The 15426-nt window shown below is 44.4% G+C and overlaps 1 protein-coding gene across 2 annotated transcripts in view; it reads right to left on the reverse strand.

Annotated features, from left to right (window-relative positions):
- FBXO22 (F-box protein 22) overlaps positions 1-15426 on the reverse strand; it is a 124824-nt gene that overhangs the window by 28522 nt on the left and 80876 nt on the right. For both annotated transcript variants that reach the window (XR_011201321.1, XM_069222110.1), the window contains exon 6: positions 14414-14579. Coding sequence is in view for 1 of the 2 variants with exons in the window: in XM_069222110.1 (XP_069078211.1) it covers positions 14414-14579 (166 nt within the window). In the remaining variant the exon portion in view is untranslated. The remainder of the gene's footprint in view (positions 1-14413; positions 14580-15426) is intronic.

A 15426-nucleotide genomic window follows, 5' to 3' on the forward strand; every position in this document is an offset into this window, starting at 1 on the left:
ACTTCTGCGAGAGAGCTGGGCTGAGCGTAGGGTCCTGTGGGGTATGTGGAAGTTGAGTCGCTGGTTAAGGTAGGCAGGTCCGGTGTTGTGGAGGGCTTTGTGTGCGTAGGTGAGGATTTTGAAAGTGATTCTTTTCTCAATGGGGAGCCAGTGCAGGGTGCGTAGGTGTTGTGAGATGTGGGAGTGTCAGGCTAGGTCCAGGATCAATCTGGCAGCGGCGTTCTGGAAGTTTTGCAATTTGCAGATGAGTTTTTTGTTGATTCCGGCATAGAGTGCGTTGCCGTAGTCCAGTCTGCTGGTGATGAGGGCGTGTGTGACGGTCTTTCTATGCTCGAGGGGGATCCATTTGAAGGTCTTGCATAGGAGGCGTAGAGTGCAGAAGCAGATGGAGGTGGCTGAGATGATCTGATGGTTCATGCGGAGGTTGAAGTCCACGATGATTCAGAGGTTGCGGGCTTGGCTGGCGGGGGTGGGCTGGTTTCCGAGGGTGGGTGGCCACAAGGAGTCGCTCCATGCGTTGGTTTGAGGGCCCAGGATGAGTACCTCGATCTTGTTTGTGTTGAGTTGAAGGCAGCTATCTCTCATCCAGTTGACGACTGCTTTCATGCTCTCGTGGAAGTTGTGTCTGGCCTTGTCTGGTTCGTTGGAGAGGATGAGTTTGGTGTCATCAGCATAGGAGATGATGTTTAATCCGTAGCTTCTGACGATGGTGGCTAGCGGGACATGTAGACGTTGAACAGCGTGGGACTGAGGGAGGTCACTATTGTCTATTACTATTTGCACCGTTTTTTACCACTTTTTTTGCCTATTACTGATTACTATTGTACATATTTGATGTGTTTACTTACTTCCTATTGAAGTATTGCCTATCAATTGTTTTGGTATTGTGTTACTGAAATAAAGAACCTTTTTTTTCGTAACACAGTGTTTTCCTTCATATGTGTAAGTGCTGAGTGACTACAGTGGTATTGCAGAGCATTGCATGTCTCCAAGATAAGTCTTGGCTGCTCATCCACAGCTACCTCTAGACAGCCTGGCTTCTAGACACTGCCTACACCAGCGGTTCCCAACCTTTAGACTTCTGTGGGCCCCCACTTAATTATTACTGGAACCCGGGGACCCCACTGAGTCACCACTGAAAGCTCGGGACCTGATCTGCTAATATTGTTTAAGTTTCTAAGCAGTCGCAGACCCCGTGAGGAGGATTCAAGGACCCCCAGGGGTACCCAGACCACGGGTTGGGAACCATTGGCCTACACTACACTAATAGGGGATACCTGGAATAAGGTGTAAGTATCTTAGATACCCACCACACACCAGCCAGCTTCCTACATAGATCACCAACACACCTCCACCCACAATTGCCGAACACCATGGGGGCGGGTGCCTCAATACGTGAGGGTGGACTCGGGAATCTCTCTCTCTCCCAACAAACAAAACAGGCACTCACAGGATTGCTCTCCTTACATTTAATTGTCAGCAGACATGTTTCAGCTTATGCCTTGGTCAATGCTTGAGAGGTGACAAACTTGTTCAATCTCCACGCCTTTTAAACCATAATGTGCATTCACACTGGAGAAAATTTTAAAAACTGGACTGCACTCTACCAGTTTCAATACCACTTCATTATTGGGCCACCATTACAGTATAATGGCAAAAGTTTATTTCGGATAAATGTTTACATGATAATTGTATATGTTTTAATAATCTCTTTTTATTACAATTATGACCATAATTTAGGCCAATTTAACATCCTTACTACACTATGACTGTTTGAACACTCTTGATATGTTTGGTGGACACTTCTAGTTTATTTTTCTTATTCCTCCTCTGTGGCTGTCTTGTGTCTTTTTGGGGGGAATTGTGTTAGCCAGCCAGCAACTCTAATGGTGGGGTTGTGACAGTAGTATTCTATTGGAATTAGCATGGCAGATTTAAATTAGTATGCTAAATGGCAACATTTTCATTGTTTGCTGCGGATAGAGGAAGAAAGTAAATAGAAGTGCTTTAGCTATATGAAGGGCCACTGGAATTATATGGCAGGAAAAGAGGACATTATGAGACAGGGTTAACCAATTTATGTGGCAAGTAAAGTCCAGTTATGAATTTACAATGGCAAAAGTTCTAACTCAAGCAAATGCAAGACCTATTATACTGCAAATGCTTGTTATTTGGTGTAACCCTTTCAGTAGTTTGAGATATTAAAAGAAAAAGAAATCTAGATATCTAGAGTTCACGTATAATAATGAGCTCATGCAGGGAAATGCAGAGCTCTGATAGGCTGCCAACACTTCAGCCAGGAAGTGTTGGCAGCCATCGTGGGACACGACTTCAGTCGAGTCCCAGAAAAAAAAAAGAAAAAAAAAAAAAGAATAGAGGCCCAGGTAGGGACAACCAGACCCCTTAGCTCTGGTGCTGGGGTGCCAGAACAAAAAGGCGGAGCCGCCGAAAATGAAAAAAACAACAAGTGCGGCTTCCCGTGATTGTTTTAATGAAGCCCATTGGGTGGTCCAGGGGGCATTGAAAAAGGAGCAGGCACAAGGGGTCTACCTCCTAGGGCTTCTATTAACCCTGAGGACCACCACCTCCAGGGGACAATCAAAAAGAATAATGCAGGGGACTGCCACCTCCCCGGGGCAAAGATAGAATTGTATGTGGAGTAGGCTCAGTCGCCCAGCATCCCTCGGGACCTCCACCTCCCCAGGGAAAATGTTGAATTGTATGCGGGGGCATGCCCAAATGCCCCCCACCTACTCCCCTCCTCCCCCTCCACAGCCCAAGGGGCCGCCACCTCCCGGGCACAGATAGACGTGGGGGTGGGGGTGCTGTGCGCCCCTCCGCCCCCACAGCCCCGAGAACCACCACCTCCCTGAGGTTAAAATAAAAGAATGAAGGGGGTTCGTTGCAGACCCCCAGGGACAGCCACCTCCCTGGGGCAAATACAACGTTGGAGGGGAGCCACGCAGCCCCCCTCATGGAGCTATACATGGCTCCTGCTATTTCCCGGAGTGCCCACCTCTGGGGCATAGCTGTTTACTTTTACTTGGTAGGCACTGACAACTCCCACCAAGCAAAAGCAAACATAACTCTGCTTTCTGCAAGCAGGAGATGTCAAACAGCTCCTGATTGCAGAAAACAGAGTTTTAATCTGTTTCCCTGGTTGGGTTCTGAATTTACTCGTACAAAATCTTAGAAATTCAGCAGCTATAGTTAGAGTTATTTCAAGTAACTATAACTCGTGCCCTAAGGTAACTATACTCGCGCCCTCGCCATTTACATCAAATTTGACAGAAAGATAGCTCTTGGCCCAGAGAGAGCACTTTTGTGATTTGGTGTAAATCCATTCAGTAGTTTTCTAGTTATTAAGTGAAAACCAAATTTATATATATAGGGACATGGATCGTCCTTGGATCCTCTGCAGATTCAGAGGAAAAGCATGGGCCCGATTAGGTGACCTGACAGAAAATTTGCAGCCGCCACTTTGTTTCTCGCATTGCCTGGGGGGAGGGGAAATAGTGTAAAACATATAAGCGGTCAGGATACAGGCATCCAGACCCCATACGGCACATTGGGGCAGGAAGCTCATGGGCAAAAAAAATGCCCTTATTTTTCCGGGCTAGCAGTGGATCCTCAAATCCTCCACGGACCATCCTCAAATTGAAGAGAAAAGCTATTTCCCTGATTGGCTGACCACAACCTGACAGAAATATTAACAGGCATGTTACAAAAACCACAGAAATTCACTGAAAAAAACCAAAGGTTACAGGGATGTTATAGTTAGGTTAACGTTTTACCCATACAAAACCACAGAAATTCAGCAGTTATAGTTATAATTATCTGAAGAAACTATAACTTGTGCCACAAAGTAACTTTGGGCAACAAGTTCTAGTTTCTTAAAACAAATATAATTATAACTGCTGAATTTCTGTGGTATTATATGGGTAAAACGTCAAATTAACTATAACATCCCTGTAACCTTTGTATTTTTCAGTGAATTTATATACTTGTAAAGCAAAGGTACTCCTCATGTATGTAACGCTGACGTGACGATGGCGAAGCAACAATCTATATTCGTCCACTTACCATGAAGCACGTCATCTGTAGGCATATAACTGGGTGGTACAGAAATCTGACAAACAAAGGTAGCCAAAAGTGACAAAGTAAGCTACACATTACACATCAAATGAGGTCATATGGAGCATTTAAAAGTGCTGTTCCATTTTCAAAGTGTTCATAATACCTTTCTAGTCATCTCTGCAAGGACCAATTTACTATGTTAGTATTCTGCTACCGAAGGGACATTGCTTGTGCTTTAAGCAGCATATGAGGATGCACAAGTACGTAAAGCCACTACAAATCAAGAATCTGGACAACATGATCTGGTTTTGGAACAGACTTCTAAACCCTAGATGTGATTATTAAATAAGTATCAATTTCATTGAGGATGCTTATGTAAACACTTACTCCTAACCAGGGCCTTTTCTCCTTTCCTGCAGGTCCTGCACCTTGCTCCCCTTGCTGCCACTCGCTCATGCTAATGTTCTTCCTCTCTAGTTGCTGACACCTGTTGTACTGTCCTCGTCTAGCATTGTTCTTGCCTGTTTGCTCTCTCCTTCGTTGTCTAGTGTTGTATGACCTGCTGTTTTGTCCTTCTTTATCTAGTATGGTTCTTGTCTATTTGCATCTTGTTTTTCTCCAGTTATCTATATGTTACTCCTCTTCCTGCCCGTTCTTGCACCCAGCCCCCCACTGCCTTTTCCTGCCATTTTTGGCCTCCTGCTCCTTTCGTCCGCCCTCCTCCCTCTGCCCCACTCTCCCAGGACCTACTTAATGGAGGTTGATGTGTGACCGTGCAGCCGGCGTGCCAAAGGAAAGTCCATCTACGCCTGTCCGCGCTTGGACCGCAACCAGCAGCCCGGCACCGGTACATCTCCGACGAGATCCAAAATCTCATGTCTAAGACCCAGAACACCAACTGCAGCATCGCCTCATCCCACAAAAGGCCCCTTCTCCAGCTACAACTGCTGCTTCTCCTGCGACGTAGGAACCACTGCAATCACCACCCAGTAGACTCCCAGCCACAAACCACCACTCCACTGTGCACTACTCAACATCTGATCTCTCTGCCAGCACGCCATGGACATCTGAAACATCATAACCACCCACACCCTATGTAATGTTCATCACAGAAACCTCGCTCACCCCCACATCTGCACCATACAGCCACCGCAACACGCCCTGGTTAGAAGATGATCCACCGCGACCGCACCCACAGACACGGTGGAGGCATCACCATGATCCACAAAGCCTCCCCCTCAACTGCACCGTCTCGGATGATGATGCAACACCGATCACGGAACAACTCAACTTCCAGATTAAACCCAACGCCAAAACCACCATCAGAGGAACCCTCGCCTACACACCCTTTGCCCCCTGCCAATTTCTGAACTCCATCCTGGACTTCATTGCCCCCCTGGCAATCGACTCCAACCACTACATTTTCCTGGGGGACCTGAACTTCCACCCAGAAGACCTGCATGATGTCAACTCCACCTCGCTCCTTGAAAACATGAGCATCATCGGCTTCACAATTTGTCGCCCCCCACGCACAGCCGCAAGACACACACTGGACAGCATTTACTCCACCAGTGAAAGAGCCAAATTCTCCCACACCACCGAGGTAACCTGGACAGATCACAACATTGTCCATTTCACCATCGATGGACAGCTAGAAGCCCGGGCGAGACTCTCCACCCTCCCCACCGCAACTGGGGCAAAGTCACAGAAACCCCTGGATAGCTGCCCTCAAAGAAGCTAGACCTACCTCTGCAAACACCCTTGAACTCCGCATTCAAAACTTATCCAAATGGATCTCCTCAGCCGCCGACACCATCATCACCCTGAAAAGCACCACCAGCAGCAAACCCACAAAGTAAGCCAGGTAGTTAACCCCCAGAGCTTCTGACCCTCAAACGTCATTGCAAGAAACTTGACACTGGCGCTCCAACAAGACCCCGCCAACCTCAAAAGCTACCACCACCAACTCTTGGGAGACCAAGAAAGAAGCGTTCGCCACCCGCATCGAGGCAAGCACCAACCACACCAAAGAACTCTTCAGTATTGTCTGCAAATTATCCTGCTCCTCCGCCACATAGAACATGATCCACCCGTCCCAAGCCCTCTGTGACTCGCTTTCGGACTACTTCCACCACAAGATCTCTGATATCTACAGCAACTTCGTCCCCCAGCCTGCCAACCTCAACCACCTCCACACCCATACCCACACTTCCCTCCCCCACTGACTGAAAACAGCTCTCTACCGAAGACACCATCTCCATCATGACCTACATCCACTCGGGGTCCCCATGGGCCCCCGCCCGCACTACTTCTACAACCTAGGAAGGGAAGTAATCGGAGGTTCCCTCAAAGAAATCCTCAACACATCCATCTCCACAGCCACCGCCTCAACGCCGACACCTAGAAGCATGCCGAGGTCAAGCCCCTCCAAAAGAAACCCTCAGCCAATCCCAACAAACTCAAACACTATCACCCCATCTTGCTCCTCCCATTACCTGCCAAAGTCTTGGAAAAGGCCATCAACCGCCAGCTCACGACTACCACATAGACAACAACCTGCTCGACATCCCAATCCAGATTTCTGGCCTAATCACAGCACTGAGACCGCCCTGATCGCAGCAACAGACAACATCAGACACCTTCTCGACCTGGGGGAGGGGTGCAACAGCTGCCCTTATCCTCCTCGACTTATCGGCAGGCTTGAACACCGTCTCCAACCACACTCTCATTGCCTTATTCCACCACATTGGCATCCAAGACAACGCACTCAGCTGGATCTTCTCCTTCCTCTCTGGCCGAACACAGAGGATCCACCTACCATTCTTCGTCTCCGCACCCAAAGACATCATCTGTGGCATTCCACCGGGCTCCCACACCGATTCCAGTGCTAGTTGCATGATCCCATTTAGTCTGGGGGTTCCTTAGATGATCTCCCAGTTCTGCCTGTACAGCCTTAAGGGGTCTAGCTGCCAGTCCATGCTCCTGCCAATGCTCCTGCCAACCCGAGACACAGTTCCACTCTCCTGCTGATGAGCCTAACCAAGCAGGGGAAGGCAAAACAAAGGATTTCCTGCAAGGGAGAGGTGTGACCACCACTCCCTGTGAAATAGGTGTCTCTGGTCTGGGATGAGGGTGGCCTTTGAGTGTCACCAGTCTGCTTTGAAGGACATATTTGATGCCCTCCTTGCGTAATCTGGGTTTCCCTAGTTCCTGCTCTGGTGGGAAACTACAAAAAGGACATGGGAGTGACCATCCCCGTCAAGCTCCTCCCCTAGGGAGGTGCACTGTGCTCTGCCAGGTGGCCGGTTGTTTCTGTTATCTTGGAAACAAGGTGAGCAGAGGCCCCTGGGAGCATCTGACCGGTTACACCAGGTAGATGACGTCCCTGACCCGCTTTGATAGGTGGGTCACTTCAGAGAAAGACCAACCCCCGCCTTTTAGGGTTACTTAAGGGCTCCCCCTAGGGTAGATCCTCAGTTTCGTCAAGCAAGACTCTACAAGGAACTCTCTGCAAGACGACATCTGCTCCTGGCCTGCTGCTGGTCTGCTTTTGGAACTGAAACAAGACTATATCTAGTTGGTAGGGCTCCCACTGCAACATTGATTCTCCAGCTCATGCAAGATTTTTGCAACATCTGTGGCTGTGCATCTTCCAGGGTCACAAGGACACTGCCTGCATCCAAGAAGCAAGAAGGAATATCCTTTGGAGTACAGGAGTCACTCCTCTCCATCCACAGGCACCTCAAGATGACGACCGGTTGGTGGATCCTGCTGTCCCAGGGACACCGTAAAGGCTCTGCTCACAGGTGGAGATTCTGTGGTCATCTCCGGGTCCAAGTTGTCTTCTGACCAACTTAGGAGACGGTGGACCCTTGCTGCAGCCACTGGAACAAAAACCCTGTGCACTGTGATTGTTGCTCTTACCAAGGCTTCCTCCAAGAAGATCTTCAAGCTCCTAAAAGCCCCAGCCTCCAGCACTCTGCAACTCCAGATTCAGCTCAACTTTTGCAGCTCCTCCGACGTGAGACTCCTGTTTGTTGTGCTGCTGAGGGTTCCCTGCGACTCCCTGTGCCTGCTGCCAGCGAGTCACTCATGGAGGCTCCTCCTACTCAGGCTAGCTTTCCTTCCTGCTGAAGTCCTGGCCTGACTCCCCACCAAGGAGTACCTGGTGTTGTTACTCCAGTCTTCTGGGTATCTACAGGTGGGGGCACTCTCCAACCTTCTTGGTGCCCACTGGTTTCCTCGGGTCCACTGGGAAGGGTCCTGAATAAATAAAAATCCAACCGTGACAGTCCTGTGTTAGCCTATGGAACACCCGGCTTTTTAACAACTATGCACCCGGGCGCCTGTGGGATTTCTAATACTTACCTTTGGTAATTTCCTACTCCCCAGCCCCTGGGATCCTAAAACACTTACCTTGGTTGGGCACCTCCATTCCTATACCATTTTCTTAGTATATGGTTTGCCCCCCTCCCCTTAGAGCCCTATGTATTTTTATGCTTTTGCTGGCTGTTACTAAGTGTATATTTTTGTGTGTTGATATCTCCAGGTGGAGATATACCAATGTTAGTATAGCTATAGTGTTGTAATAAATAAACCTTTATCTTTGCAACACTTGGTGTGGTTCTTTCTTGTGACTGGTTACTGACTAACTATAGGTACTCACCACAGCTACCCCTAGAGAGCTTCTGCTATCTGGACACATAAACACTCTCACTAAGGGTTGCCTGCCCTCAGTATAGGGTACCACACCATAGGTGTACAGTCTCCTACAGCTACCCTAACCCATGCCCCGTCCCCTGCATCCATTGTGACTGTTTCAGAGGTCGCTCCTTCTCCCAACCCACTGCCAAGTCCTACACCGACCTGCCCCCTCCACCTACGCACTTCCTGTTCTCTGAAGGACTTCAGATAGCACCTCAAGACTTGGCTTTTTGACTGCCATTGCCATTCGGCTGAGGCTCGCAGTAACCCACCAGAGCCTGGAGACCCCCTTCGGGTAACATGCCACACTCTTCAAGACCCCATGAAGATTATCAGAGTCAAACATGAATATGTGAAAAAGTGGGAGATATCATAGAAGTGGCGTCATAAATTAAGCGAATCACAAGGGAACATAACAATCTTTTGGCTCTGTGTGGCAAAGTCAATAGGCAAAGATATACTGAAGACATCCAGAGTAGGAGAAAACGTGTGTGATATGCATGTTTCGCCATACAATATAAATTTAACCACACAATATTTAACCGGTTCTAATTTCTGGAGGAACACAAAAGGAGATGATAATTAGGAGAGTCTAACGCTTAATCAGGAGAAAACATTCAGATTAATTTGTGAATCCAACATCGTCCAGGCACAAGGCATTGAGATCCAGTAGCCGCATGCCAAAGTACCCCTCTGAATGGGCACAATATAATTGCTCTGTGTTTAACCAATGCTTTCTCAATGCCATATCTGTCATCATGGCAGGGGAATCATACACTAATCTATAAAAGGTGTCCAGAAACAATCTGTGAATTATAGTTCAAAGTGTTTTGGCAAATGTGTAAGAATTTTTCTCACTGCAAACCCGGCCCCCAGAGAAGTGTAAGACAACCACCCACTCCTCAACTGTTCATAACATCCTGTATCAAGAGCTCATCGTGGCAAAATAGATCATCATTAAAAAAATATAGCAAGTTTACATTGCTTTTATTGATTTATCCAGCCCACTCCATAGAGTTGATCACTCCACATTCTAGATCAAATTAGGGGGCGTGTGTGATCTTTAGTTAATTCATTGAAAATAATACCAGAGTTACACAAAGAACTGGAACAGAGTGTTGACATAGTGTCAAAATTAAAACACATCTAAAATAACTGTTCCTCAAAAGTTAAAGCTGTGATACTCTTATTGTATTTATAATACCTAGTGGCGCCCGATTAACCTGGTGAGCCTATGTTTCTTTTTAAATTGCTACATGACCGTTTTTGAATGCCAGATGATAAAAATCTGGTCTTCCCTGGGATGAATTGAAGGGAAACTGTGGCGAGCATGTTTGTCCTTGAGAACTAGAATCTTTACTGAGTTTATCCACCTTAATATGAGAATGGTGTGATTATCACACCTGGGGTAAACACAACTATTGCGATTATGGTCTCCTATACATCATTCCTCTCCAGGACTACTGAAAAACTCAACTCAATCCATAGGACTGACACTTCTCGTTCTTACTCATTTAAGGAATCTCTAGCAGACTCTTTGCCCATATGATATCAATGTACTCCTGAGTACTCCCTGCCCACAGCTCAAGATATGGCTTATCCACAGCTTAGTTTATGTGCCAAAAATTTGAGTTGGATTTTAATAATTATCAAAGGATTAAAAAAGTCTAACTCAAGTCTCAGGTTCTGCTGCATTAATCATAACAAATAAGCAAAAACGGTGCCTGAGGCAGAGAGTTTTTATACATATTTTAAATGAGTGATATTGAAGATCTCAATAAGGCAATGTAATATTTGTATATGCCTAGCCAGAATATTAATCATATTTACATGGTTTACACTTTTTTTTTTTTTTAATACTGTGAATGACAGTTTATAGAAATGTTTTTATTACGATGCAGTTTAACATTTTTTAATGACAAGACTATGTTTATTTTTCTTTCCTGTGAAATCATGCAGGACTAATAAATTAAACATCAAGAGGGCACACTCAGCACTTCAACCTGTGGAGAAATGCAGAGATCATTAGAAGTCCGATCTCAATTGTTTTTTTTGGTGCAGTGACAGAGCACATTCAGTCACATCTAACTCTTGACTGCCATAAGGCAGTTGACAAAAATATTGCATTACTTAGATGTTGAAAATATCATCTTTCTGCAGGGTCACTGTGATTTTTCTTGTCTTTTTTACTGAAGCCTACTTGTGCTGGCTATAGAACTCGGTGCACTTTACCCCTGCTAATCAGAGGTAATACACCTTTGCTCCCTCCTTTTAACTTAGTAAAATTACTATACTCCTGATAGGCATACTTAACATATCTATACGTCCCTAGTATATGGTACCAAGGTGTACCCAGGGCCTGTAAGTTACCTGTCACAAGTGAACTGAAGCACCCACTGTGCCATCCACTACAGTGACAATGTAAACATGACTGTAGGATGTCACCAGAGGCCTGGCTGTGCAGATTTTAACTGCAAATTCGATCTGTCAAATAAGCCCATTTGGAAGGCCTAATCATTCATTTTACATATTTATAAGTAAGGCTCCCAGTTGTCCTGATTTTACTGATAAATACAGACAGAAAATCTATTTTCTGCAACTGCCCAGCTAAGCAGTGGCAACAAGACCGGGACTGGAGCGTCCTGTTAACCTGTGCCTGCCATCCTGCAAGTTTCTAAGCATCTCCCCTGAAGTCCTTGGAAGAGGCGGGGGTAGTTTAAAATGTATTCTTATAGTGGATTGAGACGTAAAGGACTAAAATCAGAAGGTAAAATCTTAATGGTTAGTATATCCGACCTACACACCATCGTGGGCAACATTAAATTGCACCTAGATGCTGTTTTACCATGACCAATAACCATCTTTTGACACTTTCTGCTTCTTGGCTCTATTTCAATTTAAAAATGTTAACGTCCATATCTACGGTTCCCCTTACTCAATTTTTGTCGTTTTTGCAAATTCTGTTTATTAAATTTTACTCTATTTTGCCAATTGAATTTGGGATTTTGACTGTTTAGCATTTTAACTTTATTACAGTTGTATTACTGTATACTTTTTTCACATCCTCAATGTTAAGCCTGCCTACTGTGTGCCACAGATAGCAGGAGGATGAGTTCAGGTTAATTTAGTGACTTCAATTGTTGACTCAGACAAGGTTTCTGATTATTATTTGAGGTGAGTACTCAACCACCCTACTAATAACCCAATTTCTTACAATAGATTAAATTATCAAGTTTGACTTCAACAATTTTATCATATAAATTAAAATGCTTTCCTACTCTCAACCTTTGTGGCATTGTACGCATTCCAATCAGCCCAAATTTTACCTCACTTTGTCTCATAGCACTTGACAAATGGTATGCCTACTTGCCAAAAGGTGTAGCGGGATTTACAGTAAAATTGTGTTCCGCTCCCCAAATTATACCTAATAATTCACTTACCTTTGTACACAAATCAAGATTTTGATTTGGAGATTGTGTCTTCTTGTTTATTCAGTAAGACATACTCACCTATGAAATCTTCTGTCAATAAGCCATTAATAGGGTAGGGGCTTTGCATTGTCGCGCAGGTTCTCATTATCCTAATGAGACTACTGGATTTGGGCGGCTGAATCACTTGTACTGCGGGGGACTGAGTCTGAACCCGCACCATGAGACACATGTTGGTCTAATCCGGGTATGTTCTGGCTAACTAGCAGTGCCTCATCTCCATTCAAGTGCAGGGATGTTTAGGGCAACCAGGCGCATGACATAATTGACTCCTCAGAGGAATTGTGGTCACTCAGATCTCATCCATTTCTCTCAGTTACATTAGTCTCACATATGCTAGGACAATCAGAGGCAAAGTATAGTTTAATAAGGTTTTATTGGAGTAACTGCATCTTAGATAATAAAGATGTATTGCAATAACTAGGATGATGAAGCACAATAAGATTAAAATTCTGACAAGGAGAGTAAAACACAAGAATAACGCTACCATATTGTCACTGGAGTTTGTAAACATAGTTCCTACCTAGACTATGTTAGAGCACAGCATGTTAAGCTCTAATTCTGCCCTTCAGGTTCCCCCTGGAAAGACATCATACCTCATAACTGAGCATGAGACCTGCAGTATTCATAAGTAGTCGTAGCAAAGCAATCAGCATACAGTTGTGGTAATATGGCTGGAATCTCCCTCTAACGTACATGGGTCAAAGTAGTGTTTTTATAATAAAACATCTGATGTTCCAAGAAAGGATCCCCACATAAGAGTGTGTATGTTTCTGTGAACATTGGAGACAAAGCGTACCACTTTTGCTGGCAACCTATCTTAATGCACCCTTGAGAAAAGCACAGAGTGAAAGAAATGTCTTGTTTAAGAACGCAGTGCTGACCTAGGCAAAGAACAGCTAGATAGAGAAAATAAAACAAGACCACAAATGTGGATAATGTTAAAATAATATAACAAAGCTAAAATAAAACATATCTAGGTTAAAGTGCACAGCGGTAGGCCTAGTTTGCTAAAATTACGTGAATAAAAATATAGCTAAAATGGCTACACAACAGCATGTTTCACATGGAGAGTAAGACTCAAAGTACACCTGCTGACACCATCCTTGCAGTGGGGTCTAACTGGCTTTGACAATTAAAGCATTAACCAAGCATTCAGAACATATGCCTTCGAATGTTATATGCACACATTTGAAAAAAGGGAGGATCTCCAGTTAAGAAACAAGGCAGTAGGCAGTGCTTAATTTGTGCTTCTTGTTTACGGTGAGGAGCCCAGGCACTTATTTTTTAGGGCCGGCACTTATTTTTCTGCCTCAAGCATTTACTGCGAGAAAAACACACACATCCGTACGACAGAGGAAGAGAAAAACGAAAAAGCGTCACAATGGGAAAAAATCAGAAATACGCAAGAGTGAGCTGAAGGGGCAGGGAGCGCCTGTAAATGGATTGAAGAGGCCTGAGATGGTTTGAGGATTATGCTGCCTCTGTATTCCGTGCTCACACATTTAATTGCAGCAGCCGCGTGTTTAAGAGGGGGGCTTTGGGCACCAGCACCTTTTTAGTTACAAATTAAGCACTGGCAGTAGGTAGAGGTCTCCCAATAGCCATCTAGACTCACTAGTGTGAGCTGTATCTGTCGACATGGGAGAAGGTTTTTATTCTACTAGATCAATGATGGCAGGCAGCATGTCTTGCCCGTTGATCACAACTTCTTAGCAGGCCATGACACACACCAACCATGATATGTATAATTCTTCTTCCTTGATTGCGTGCTACAGTGGGCTCATCATATGACTCATATTCAAGCTTCTGCCACCAGGACAAAAGAATACTGGATAGCCCAGTGAGCTTGCTGATGCAGTACACCACATGCACAGTTCATATTAAAAAACCTCAGTTACAACAGGCTCCCACCTCAGTTGTTAATGATCCTGTTCACGTAAGAGCAAAGCATGACATGAGAGTAAAGTAGAATTAAATTAAAAACAAGACTCATTAAGTAGGCTTTAAGAGTCAGCAACTCAGATGGTGTTACTTTGCAAAATTAAAGGCAACTTTTCAAATGCACAATGGTGTGTTTTAGTTATTCAACATTGTCAGAGGTGACATGTGCATTGTGTCTTATAAAGTTATTATATACAAACCTCTGTGGTGTGTATGAGGCAAGATGTTCCACCTGTCCCCCTGCAATGATTATGCTTTTTTCATTCAGTGGGTCAATAACTCTATGAAGAAATCGTGGTGCTCCTTCTTTCCAAGTATTGTAACCAAACATAAGTACGACACGAAGATCTTGATTATTCTTAAGTCCTACAGTGAAGCCAAAAATAAATAAATAAATAACAATGGAATATTTTACAAGACTTGAGCACTATCTCTGGTACCAGTGTACTCCGAAATTCACTGCAAAAAAAAAAAAAAAAAGAAAAACACACACAAAGAAAAAAGTGACATTACAGTTAGGGGTAAATGTTAGCTTGAATGTAACGTTTTAAACTAAAAAAACAACAAAAAACATTGAAGCTCAACAGTTATACTACTTTCAAATAACAATAACTTGCACCCCGTCATGCACAACGTTGTCATCAATGAGGTCAGTGCATTTGTCATGAGTGATATTATCAATTATGTCACAGAACATGGCATGTGTTGTAATATGCAAGTTCATAAACAGTGCATGGTGAGAGTGTGTTAGTCACTTGAAATATAGTGCCAAAGATATTAGCAAACCCAAAACACGCTATACATATGATACTAGGTCCTAACTATAACTGCACACTGGTGTGTGGCATGTATGTATGTATGTATATATATATATATATATATATATATATATATATATATATATATATATATATATATATATATATATATATATATATATAGTGAGACGCTGCAGATTCGCATGCTGTGCATTATCCTGCCATCTTGTGTTGGTCTCGGAGTGTGTTACAAGTTGTTTTTCTTCTAAGAAGTCTTTTCGAGTCACGAGACCGAGGGACTCGGCCCTTTCGGCTCCATTGTCCATGGGTGTCGACTCCATCTTAGATTGTTTTCCCCGCTGAGGGTGAGGTAGGAGTTGAGAGTACACTAGATGTGCCCATACAATGGAGTAGGTGTGTATGTACATAATGTATATTAAAATAATATTTATTTA

This window comes from Pleurodeles waltl, chromosome 3_1 (genome assembly GCF_031143425.1).
Source record: "Pleurodeles waltl isolate 20211129_DDA chromosome 3_1, aPleWal1.hap1.20221129, whole genome shotgun sequence".
NCBI classification, from domain to species: Eukaryota; Metazoa; Chordata; class Amphibia; order Caudata; family Salamandridae; genus Pleurodeles; species Pleurodeles waltl.